This window comes from Oryza glaberrima, chromosome 1 (assembly GCF_000147395.1).
Source record: "Oryza glaberrima chromosome 1, OglaRS2, whole genome shotgun sequence".
NCBI classification, from domain to species: Eukaryota; Viridiplantae; Streptophyta; class Magnoliopsida; order Poales; family Poaceae; genus Oryza; species Oryza glaberrima.
The window spans coordinates 30,482,477-30,493,846 of NC_068326.1; the positions used below are offsets into that span (position 1 = coordinate 30,482,477).

At 48.1% G+C, this 11,370-nt stretch overlaps 1 protein-coding gene across 1 annotated transcript; it reads right to left on the reverse strand.

The window, feature by feature from the left end:
* Positions 1-3,358: 3,358 nt before the first annotated feature.
* Positions 3,359-8,976, reverse strand: LOC127767992 (cyclic nucleotide-gated ion channel 4-like). Its single transcript, XM_052293494.1, has 7 exons — positions 7,368-8,976; positions 5,403-5,612; positions 5,002-5,318; positions 4,783-4,891; positions 4,464-4,700; positions 4,295-4,381; positions 3,359-4,210 (listed from the first exon to the last, which is right to left on the reverse strand). Exons 1-7 carry the CDS (start codon positions 7,905-7,907, stop codon positions 3,692-3,694), a joined length of 2,019 nt encoding a protein of 672 aa, XP_052149454.1. The 5' UTR covers positions 7,908-8,976; the 3' UTR covers positions 3,359-3,691.
* Between the last annotated feature and the right edge of the window lie 2,394 nt (positions 8,977-11,370).

Below are 11,370 nucleotides of genomic sequence, written 5' to 3' on the forward strand. Positions count from 1 at the left end.
GGTCTCTATTTGCTCTCAAACCTGTAACAAGGTGGTTGATCGTCTGGCTGCTTTGGTTTTGTTGAGGACAAGTACTATAGCCTCTACGCACTTGCCCTTAGATGTCAGGTAAGCTCACATGATGAGGTGGGTGAGAGAAATGAAGGGGGAGAGAGAGAGGAGGAATCACCTCTCTTTTTTTTCTGGGAATTACACAGTACAACGCAGACAAAGGAACCACCTCTCATGCAATGGGAAATCTCTAAAAAACTCTAAGAGAGATGAGAGCAATAGGGCAATAAATAGATAGGAAACAAATAAAGTAAAATTGGTGTGGGCAAGTGTGCTAGAGATAATTTGTTGTATATATTTGTCTCTTAATTAATAAGTTGATGATGTGGATAAAATTAGGGGTGACTATCACCTATACTATAAAACTTGCTCTGATGTAGCTTCTTCATACCATGTCTTTGGAGCCAGCCTCAGAGTTCTTAGCTGATTTAGGGTGTGTTCTATACTCCATCTTTTTAACTCCTACTCTCTTGTTTCTCACGCGCACACTTTTTCGAACTGCTAAACTATGCCTTTTTCAAAAAAGGAAAATTGCTTTAAAAATTCATATTAATCCATTTTCAAGTTTTTTAAGCTAATACTTGATTAAACATGCGCAAATCCATGCTCCGTTTTACGTGAGATAGGGAAGGGGTTCCCAACCCCTCCTTCTGAACTCAACCTTTAGTCTCTGGCGATTTGTCTGAAGCTACTATTAATGGAAGCTGTACTTTTCATGTCAAAAAAACTTTCACACTGCAAGGTCACAAACTAGATGGATATAGATTGTGAAATGTTTCCTTCACCTATCCATATCGGAGAGCAAACTCAAGGTGTGTGAGATGATTGGCATGTGTTTTAGTAAAAAAAATAATCCCTTACTCAAGTGGACCGGGAAGAAATAGCACAGGGAGGCTGAACAAAATAGACAAAGCTCCAATCCCCCTTCCAATATATGTATGAAAAATTTTTAGGAGAGAGCGAACTCAAGGTGTGTGAGATGATTGGCATGTGTTTTAGTAAAAAAATAATCCCTTACTCAAGTGGACCGGGAAGAAATAGCACAGGGAGGCTGAACAAAATAGACAAAGCTCCAATCCCCCTTCCAATATATGTATGAAAAATTTTTAGGGGTCCTCCCATAATCCAAGCGCTAGTAGTGAGGATTCAAGCCCCCTCATTGGTCCCCATGATAGAACCGCCATTGCCTTCACTACAGGATTATGCTGGCTTTTATAGCTGGAGGAGGTACACACAAAGTTTCATTTGCACCCCTGATAGGGCTAGAAAACCCTAAGGTCATATTAGCACAATCGGACGGCTTCCTGGGACATTAGTGTCAGCTCATAAAGGGTGATTGGAATGGTCCTCTGATATCTTCTAGAAGAATATTCCTTCCAGTAGCATAGTCGTCAAGTTTCATCTTTCATCTTTCGTGTGCCACTCATCTTCATGTAGTGTGCTTGAATACTATCTGTCAGCTCGAAGAATTCCCGACGGAGGCAACCCAAATTCCTCCCAGTTACTTGCTTGTTTTGGTCTAATAGGAGGAGTAGCATAATGTGTATTCAAATCTTTAGTTGCTGTGCATACATAGATGGAATTTTTTTATGATTTATCACTCTCTTTAGATTGTCACTTCTCACCTCATATAATGATACGTTGGGATCCTACGAGGGAGTGACGTAGGGGCTAGGATAGCAAATCATCACATCCCCCTACATAGATTTGGGTTCTAAATTTGGTCCATATTAAAAAAATGTGGATCCTATATAAATATATATAGGCAAACATATAGTGTCTTTTTTTTTTTGCATAATCAACTCCTTGTCAAGAATACGAGTCGGTTTTATATATGGTTTTTTATGAACAGTGTTACAAGTATTAAAAATGTCACATTAGCATTTGTAAGAATTTTGTTTGAAAACATTTATCTATAACTTCTTTCTACTTTGAATACATGCATAAACCAAAATTTCCACATCCTAACAAATACATGTCACCAAAATCAATATGCTAAAGCAAAAAGTGAGTGTAGCTCAACTAGTTAGGTTTTAGCTGGTGGTAGAACTCGTTCGGATTAAAATTCTAGACTTGGTATGGGTGCTCGTATTTATGACAATTTCTATGTTGGGCTAGGGACCCGGCCCCATGGGACCAGAGGAGGAGAATCCTTACCTGCCGATGAGCGGGGGTGAGAGCAGTGATCATAAGTTACCCATAGGTAACCCGATGGGATCCAGAGTGTCAAATATTCCTCTAAAAATAGACCATCCTAAAATATTTAAGCCCAACACCCACTTATAGCATACTGGCCCAGTAGACCCAACATGCAAAGAGCTTCAATCCATTGGGAAAAGGAAAATCCTGACTCTCCTGCTCCTATCCTGCCGCCACATGCATATCCCATTATCGCAAATATTATCTAGTCACGAGGAGCAGACTCCACATCTCAGTGCGCCTCTGCCCTCCGCTCATGTGTCATCGACTTACCGTGCGTATCCCCTCCACTTCGTCTCTAGTCCTTGCTTCTCACCAATCTCGCCGTCGTCAGTTGCTAACTGTCGCCACCCACACCCTTCCTCTTCTCCCCTCTTCCGTCGGTCACTAATTACCGCCACCATCCACCCCAAACTGCCCCCTCTCCCACCAGTGGAGAGGCACTCTGTTTGGGGCCCAGTCGGATGACGGGTTCCCGGAGGGGCCAAGGCTGGGATGGGATTAAGCCATGTTCATCCTTTAGGAGCTAGGATCAGGTGGACCCGCAAGAGGGTGGGGCGAGGGCCATTCCTGTTCAACTTGCACCCGATCTGCCCCGTTGCCATCTCTATTTATGAGATTGTTGTGAAATGGATGTGCTAAGGAGCGGTAAATTCTTAGTAGTGTAGGCTCATAGGATCCCTTGCTATGTGGTCTTCAGCATGGGCTACAGGACTAGAAGCCCTTTTTAAATTTGAGTAAAAATATGCAACCTACTCCCTTCGTCCAAACAAAAAACAACCTAAGCAAGGATGTGATGTAACCTAGGACAATGAATCTAGACACGAGTATATCCATATTTATTGTACTAGGTTACATCACATCTTTGCCTAGGTTGCATTTTTTTTGGAACGGAGGGAGTAAGCCCCACAAGGGATGGCGCACCAAGGGGCTTGAACCACCACTGTGTATATCTTGCTGTAATGTGCCTAGTGTTCGGCCGCTGTTAATGTGCCACAACTTGCAGCCTTGCTGAAAAGAGAAAAAAAATTTTAATGGCACGAGACAATTGGATACTTAGGGCCCCTTTGAATCGTATGGTAGAAAAAACGGAGGAATAGGAAAAACACAGGATTCTGACAGTAATTGAAGTGTAAAACAGAGGATTGCAAAACATAGGAAAAACACATAAATAGTCGTTTGATTCGAGCGCAGGAAAAACGCAGGAATCGGATGAGAGAGATAGACTCAAAGGAAATTTTCCAAGAGATTAAAGTGGATATTAAATTTCCTACATTTTCCCTCTAGAATTATAGGAATAGGAAAATTTCATATGTTTTTCCTTTTCTCGTTCCTACGAGACACTGACACAGTATGAATCATGAAACGACACTGCCAGGTGATGTGGAGTACTACGTTAGTAGGTGGAGCTCAAGCCCCTTCAAGAAACGCGCCTTTCCTGTCACACCAAGTCGTCCTGGTTGGGGTTGGGCTTGGGTGAGGTGAGGATCGCGGTGTAGAGCCGGAGCTTCTCCTCGCCGAGCGACGAGCACCGCGACAGCGGCCTGCGCGGGCGGATGAAGGAGAGCGACGCGAGCGTCTTGCGGTGCTTGTACCGCCGCCACGCGAGCTGCACGGCGACGGCCGCCCACGTGCGCCACCCGTGCGAGTAGTAGCGCGCGCTGCGCCGCACCCTGTCGTTGGTGAAGGTGTAGCGGAAGTGCTGCGTCACGTACTTGACGTCCGCGGCCTCCAGCCCGAACGCCTCCGTGCTCTCCATCGTCACCAGCGTCGACGACGACGCCGGCAGCCGCTCCAGGAACGGCCGCCGCATGCACCACGACAGCAGCTCGTCCCCGCTGAAGTTGCCCGGCCCCAGCGTGCAGCAGCTCGTGGCGCCGGTCCTCAGCACCTGGCTGCTCTGCAGGTGCCCTCGCACTATGAACAGCATCCTCTGCACCGGGTCGCCCTCTCTAACGATCTAGAGAAGTACACAGATCACTTAAGATTATTGTGCCATTGCGAGATCATTGTACTTAGCTAGTGTTCTAGTTGATGAGCTTACAATTTCTCCTTTGGGGAATACGAGGGACTTGACCCTGTCACAGATGTTCTCGAGCACCAGGTCGTCCATGTGTTGGAACAGTGGCACCTGTGACCATGCAAAGGTTAGAGCCGAACACCAGATCGTGCGCGTCATACGTACAACAAACGCGTTTGTTACCGTGTTTTACCTGGCGGACGAGGTCGAGGCAGAGGTGGTACTTGATGTCGCGGCGGAGCCCCTCCGGCAGGTCGCGGACGATGCGGCACTCGTCGACGCCGCGCGTGGCCGCCCACCGCTGCCGCTCGTGCTGCCGCACCCGGTGCCGGAAGCTCTGCGGCAGCTTCTTCCGCTTCATCCACCACTCCACGCCCCGCAGCCTCGTCTGCATCGCCTGCTTCTTCGACGTCGCCGCGTTCAAGAACACCTGAGCATGTAGCCAACGCAAATGTCATCATACACCTAACGCCTAAAGAGTGGTACACACGTCGAACATGACCACTAATTACCTTGATGTTTCCTATGAGCATCGTCACGAGGATTAAGCCCCCGGTGATAGTGATGATGTTGAACACTATCTCCAGCCACTCTGTTGTGCTCGCCAAGTTCCCAAATGTACTGAACAAGTGAACAACACAGGATCATGTCACCATACACGCGAAGACTCAGGCTACCATATACCAGATTTAATTTGTGTCAAGTGAGCTCGCAAAGATCCAAGTACTGACCTGAGTGTCATGAGGCCCCAGAAGATGGGGAGCAAGATCTTCTCCAGCCGGCTCGGGTTCGCCACGAGCATGACGGTCCACTTGTACGCCCCGTACTGGTAGTTGTCGCCGCTGTCGAGGCACGTGCCCCGGGCGGAGGCGTCGAGGGCCCAGGCGAGCCTGTCCGCGCCCACGCCGCCCACGGCGCCACCGTAGTAGAGCGGCGCCGCGCACGCCAGCGCACCGGGCGCGCACCCGCTCCCGCCCTGGGCGCACTGCTCCTTGAGGCACTTGGTCGCGCGCTGCGCCCCGAGCAGGTACCAGCACGCGCCCACCGCCTGCATCAACGACGACGCAGAGTCACGCAGAGACGATCGGTCCAACGACGACGCAGAAATCGAAGGAGGCGCGCGGCGACTCACGTGAGCGGCGACGAAGTAGGCCATGAGGTTGAGCGCGATGCCCCACCAGATGGTGCCGAACACGTAGGTGTTCTGCATCCGGCGCAGGAGGCGGACGGCGTGGTATATCTTGGGCAGGTACTCGAACAGGAACGACACCAGGAGCACCGTCATTACCGCCGTCGTCGACCCGGCGCGTATCATCGCCGGTGCCGCCACCCAGACGATCACCTGCATGCATGCACGGCGAGCACTCACGGCGTGATTCCGTTGCAAAAGCAAACGAGGCAATAATGCATTGCACGCATGATAAGGGAAGAAAACAAACTGTGCGACAAATACAGGCCAGGCAGCCGCATGGCCTACTAGTACAAAATGATGGGACCTTTACTGAGACGATCTTCAACTTCAATTTGGCAGTGATGAAGGGTTTGTTTGGTACAGCTCCAGCTCCAAGAGGGGTGGAGTTGGAGCTGGGAGTGGAGTTGAGTGAAGCTCTCTCACAAAATATACTAGAGTTGTGGAGCTGGGTTTAGGCAGCTTCACAACTCCACTCTAGACTCCTGGAGTTATATTTAGGAGTTGTAGCTATACTAAATAGAACCTAAATGCAGAGCTGGTGTTTCAGTTAATTTGGTGATACAACGACAAGAATTGATTGCTGACAACGGCCAAACCGTTAGTACACAATTCATGCCTGAATTATGCCAGAATCATGGTCCCATGTACAGATGTACTTTGTACAAATGCACACGTACGAGCGAATCACGTTAGACAAATGAACCGATCAGTGACAGCTTGAACATGTATGAACATTATTTTGGCCGCGTGTGTGTGCACCCACATGAGCAGCAGAGCAAGGCTGCAGGCAGGGAGCTTCTGGGAGAACGTGAACATTGAGGAGTGTTTGGGTTCTTATCTAAAAGTCAAATTTTACTACATGACACTACGATTTTATGGTTTTAGTTATAGAATGTCGTTCGACCTTAATTTTAGGGAAAAACACTACATAACCATGGTAATTTGTTAATGGACACCCTGCTAATTAAAATAATAATTTCTAGTTGAGGAGAGAAAAATCACGTGAAAATATCAAAAATACCCTTGAACCCACGTCAGCTCTCCTATCTATCTTCTCTCTATCCCCTCCTTCCACATGTCAGCAGAGCAGCGACAACGGCGGGCAGGCGAGGTCCGACGGCGGCAGCGGCGGGGGGGGGGGGGGGCGAGGGCGGAGCGGCCACGGTGATGCGCGGGCGAGGGTCGGAGCGACAACGACGGGTGGGCGAGCGGGCGGCTGGCCCTGTCGCCTGGTAAGCGGTAGCGGCGAGCACCTGCGGCGACACCATTCAACTCTCTCACTTACCTTCATTGCTTATCCAATCATAACCGGTCCTATTTAATTCTACCTACTTTCTTAATAATTTTGTGCAACTTTATCATTGTATTCTAGTAGAGCGGATGTAGTGCTTTATTTTCCACGTGGACCATGAAAAGTTGCTAGTATAACTGGGGGTCCAAGCTAGGGATACCGCAGGCAGCACCACGTTGATGAGTGCAGAGCGTAGCTTCATCAGACCCGCAGCTTGGGTCAGGTCTAGTACTTCTAGGCTTCCAACGAAACGTGGTCCGAACTCAGAGGACAGTGGATCACGTGCACGCAGCGACGCAACAGTTTGCACGTCAGATATAAAGCAACACCCATCACGATACGAGATGCGACGGTCATGCTATGGTAAAGCACGGTGAGCCGGGGACACAACGGAAATCAGATTACTGCTCCACTACTGTATATCGAAAGCTCCCAAACCTTCCATTTTCCAGGATGTTTTGGACAAACAGTCCAATCTGGAACAGTGGCCCATCGGCGGTTCTCTTTCTGTACTCTAAAAAAATCCCGCAAGAATGATGCTTTTGTACCAAACGAACCGAAGATTTGGAAAAAGACATGAAACTAGAGGAAGAAATCGACTGTCAAGTACTCACCTGCATTACGGGAAGAATGACGAACATGTCCAGCATGAGCCCTTTCCTGGACACCGGCCTCGCCACCTGAGCCGGCGCCGGCCCGCCGCCATTGCCGCCGGCTCCCCGCTCCGCCGCCACCTCCTCGTCGGCGCCGTCGTCCTCCTCCGGCGGCCGCACCGCCGCCCGGAGGCGCATCAGCAAGTTCCAGGCGTGCATGGCGTCCACCGTGCACCGGAGCACGGTGACCGCGGCGGCGAACCACCCGTCGAGGAAGACGCACATGAGCGGCCCGCTGACGGACACGGCGTACAGGAAGAGCGGGTCGACCATGAGCCCCCCCGCGCAGGCGAGGAGGTACGTCCTGTCCCACTCCCGCGCCCACCACCCCGCCCGCCGCGGCTCGAGCGGCGCCCACGCCCACCTCCGCTTGCCGCCGCCACGCTTCGGCGGCGGCTTCCTCTCCTGCTCCTCCAGCCATAACCTCTGCACAACACCAACACCATGAGCGGACGAGGCGGCGGCGGAGGAGGACGCCGTCGCCGAGTGCCCGCTCGACATGATCGATGGTGCCACCGTCCACCGCGCAAGCTTGTGAGGAACGGACGAGTCGATATGGCAAGCTAGCTAGCTAGCCAGCGACCCAGCCTAGCGTTTGCATTGATATGTAACGGAGTATATCACCCGCTCGTCGTCTTGCGCGGCGTAGTACACGTGTCTTGGTGACCGAATTGACTAGGCCGATTTGGTTCTTTGCGCCGCGTGTTAATACTGCACCCGCAGTGACGTCCTTGCGTCTATCTTCCGGCTAGCTAGCGCGCGCGAGAGCCGAAGCTGCGTCGGCGGGGTTGGTTCAGATATGTGATAACTGCGGAGAAGACAGCGGCTGTGGACGAGAACGTCGATGAGGGCACACAGATGCAGACATGCAGTCGTATCACTTCGGAAGTGAACAAGGTGTCCGCGTCATGCGCGCACCCAGCCTCTTCCGATCCATGGCGTCAATCATTTCTCCTCCATGAGTGTTGCGTCGGTCGGCAGCGGTGGTCCGGTACTCCTGTTCGCCTGCCTGCCGCCACTTGTCCTATCTTAACCTTATTACTGTATAGGTGGGATTCCGATCGCTCGCAACATCTCGATGCGGCTTGATTAATCCACTTCCATCTCATGTTGGTTCGGTTTTTTTTCTATGAAATGGAAGTGACCCAACATCTGGGGAGATTCATCATCCATTCAACTTTTTTTTTTGGGAACGAACTGGCAAGGCGCCAGTTTTATTGAATAAAGAAAGATCCATCCAACTTATAGCAGAAATTTTCTGTGTCAACTTGCCCTTCAGAACCAACTAATTTTCATCTGTCTATGATATATTCAGAAGGCACACAAGAGGAAATTCACCAGCTTTCCAAGTCAGGCCCTTGCACAGATCTACTGGCCATGGTGAGGACCAAGATCTTGAAGTGCATCATGCTGGCAATGCAATGCACAGTCCGTGTCCAGTGAGGCAATGACATCACTCTTCCATAATTTCATAGCGAGATAAGGTGCTCCAGTCAGATCATGCATTTGAACTTTACAGTACGCCATGGTTGCCTTATGTTCAAAAGACCTCAGGAGCCAGTTCAACCAGCTATATAAATGCATATGAACAACGCCAAATTTGCACAACTGCAAGTCTGCAAAGTAGATAAAATCATAAGTAAGGTGTAATGAGACAAACAGGACTGTACAACGACAAAAAAAAAGTGACAAAACAAAACGTTTGGTACTTGAAGATTCTCCGGGATTGTTAGTACCACACCAACAAGTACAGACTACAGAGTTATTGGACAACTGCACCAACTGGCCATACATGATCAATTGAAAAATTATGAAAGGGAAGAAATATTGTAGAATTACTTTCAGAACTTATACGCGCATGGGTCAATGTTAAGTCCAAAAGGCTTTCACAACCTAAAAAAATGTATTCAGTAAACCATGCTTTTTAAGTGTTGAATATTAAACCAATCCCTAGTACCTTGAAGATGTCAATTGATTCTAGTTAATTGGTAACTCATCGGTGTCAACTGAAAATACTATTATACTGACCTTTGTTTTCTATTTGCTTGTCCAAGGAAAATGAACAAGAGAACAGATAAGAGGAACATAAGAGTACATATTAAGGGAGAAGCAAGTGTGGTTGCACAATTAATTGCACAGGACACCCATATCAAGTTTGATATTGCGACCTCTGCAATTGTCTATGAGGGCTCCAGTCTAACCATGAAGTTTCTTAGAGCAGGCATTATTATCGAAGTACATAAACACCTCTTGCTTCTCCAAAAGAAGGCATCTCAGCCCTACAGAAGGAATGTCTTAAAACGTTACAAAACTAATACTACTTCAAATGAAAGCACCATTGAACAACAAATATTTGCACCACTCAAGGGCATCTATACCTGACCCATTTGAGAACTCAGATGAATTCTCTACCATATCAGCGGCACATTTTACAGATGCACTTTTGTTCACTCTAGGCTTAGATCGCAAGGCACTCGTAAATGCACAAGTTTTCATTATCTTCAGCAAAGGCGTTTTGCATGGGCCATCAGATGATAGTTCAGCAGCACTCAGACATTTGGAACTAACATAGTCCATAAATCCAATATCAGCATTGGCAGTAACTGCCCTTTTGTGTCCATGGTTCATTTTCACTTTCTCTCTTGCTATCACTCTTGCTGAATCAGACTTTGGGGAACCAGATGAATCCTTGAAGCTGTCAGCTGACATGTCTTTGTTCACTATTTCTGAATTGTTGCCACTTCGATATCACCTGCAGATGGAATGGACCAATGGTAAGTACTTTGTCGAAGAGAGACTACAGATAAGCTGGAAGGTCATCTTGTTCATCCTCATCCAAATGAACCCAATTAAGTGCCCCCTTCCCTATGCGACATCGGATTCTTTCAAATTGTTCTCGACCTTCAGAATGTGATAGGCTGATAGCCAACTGCCGCAACAAAGTCATCATGTTGTGCTCTTGTACTATTGTTTCGAGCTGAGAAACCATATTGCTAAAAGCACAGCAGATGAACAGAAGAATCACCCATCTTCAGTTCTTCATGTAAAATTTTGAACAAATTTGGCTCCTCGATATACCGTATGAGAGGGTAACAATGTCCTAAGCTATATAGCTTCTTATGAAAGAGTAAAAAGGTTCCACTAAAAATCGTGTCAAAATGTCAGACATCATAGGTTTATCCACAAAGCAAACTACTTACAGTTCATCCTACATTTGTACCTTAAGCAAGGAGCTGGGTTTAGAGGCATCCTAATCTGTGTCTAATGACAAACCGGCTACTAGTACTACATTACAAGGCATTAATCAAAAGCAGATCGCCAGGTTTCCAAATCCACGAGTACCAAACAGCAATTCGAACGCAATCCAGCCACTGCACAACGTTGTACGACTGCGAAATGGGAGATGAGAGCAACCAAGTCACCTGCAGAGACCTCTGCCCGCAGCAGACGCTGCCGACGAATAGGCCGCGTTCCTCTCCTGTAAACCGAGTCAGTGATCCAGACACGCCGAGAATCAGCGTCGAATCCACAGAACGCAACGAACCAACGGTGGAAACCCACATGAAAAAAGAAAAATCCCGAGGTAGAGGAGGGATATCCCGGTCCGTTTGGTTGGAGGGAGTTTTTAAGAGAAATTGGGAGTTTAGAAGGATGAGGCTGTTAAGTGTTTTGTTTGGTTGGGAGATATGAGAATTTTGGTGGGATGGAGATGGGAATTGAGGAAGGAACTCTCTCCTTTTTAATGCCTGGATAGGGGCAGGTAATTGGGAGGGAATTCCTCATTTACTTTGTCTAAGCAAATCTCAGCCATCCGTTTTTATTAATGACCTAATCTCCAACTAAACTCTCTATCAATTTCCATCACCTCTACTAAATAAGATATTGGGATTAAAAATCAAATTCCCATCTTAATCTTATCATCAATTCCCTCGTATAAACTCCTAATTCCCTTCCCTCGAGTTAC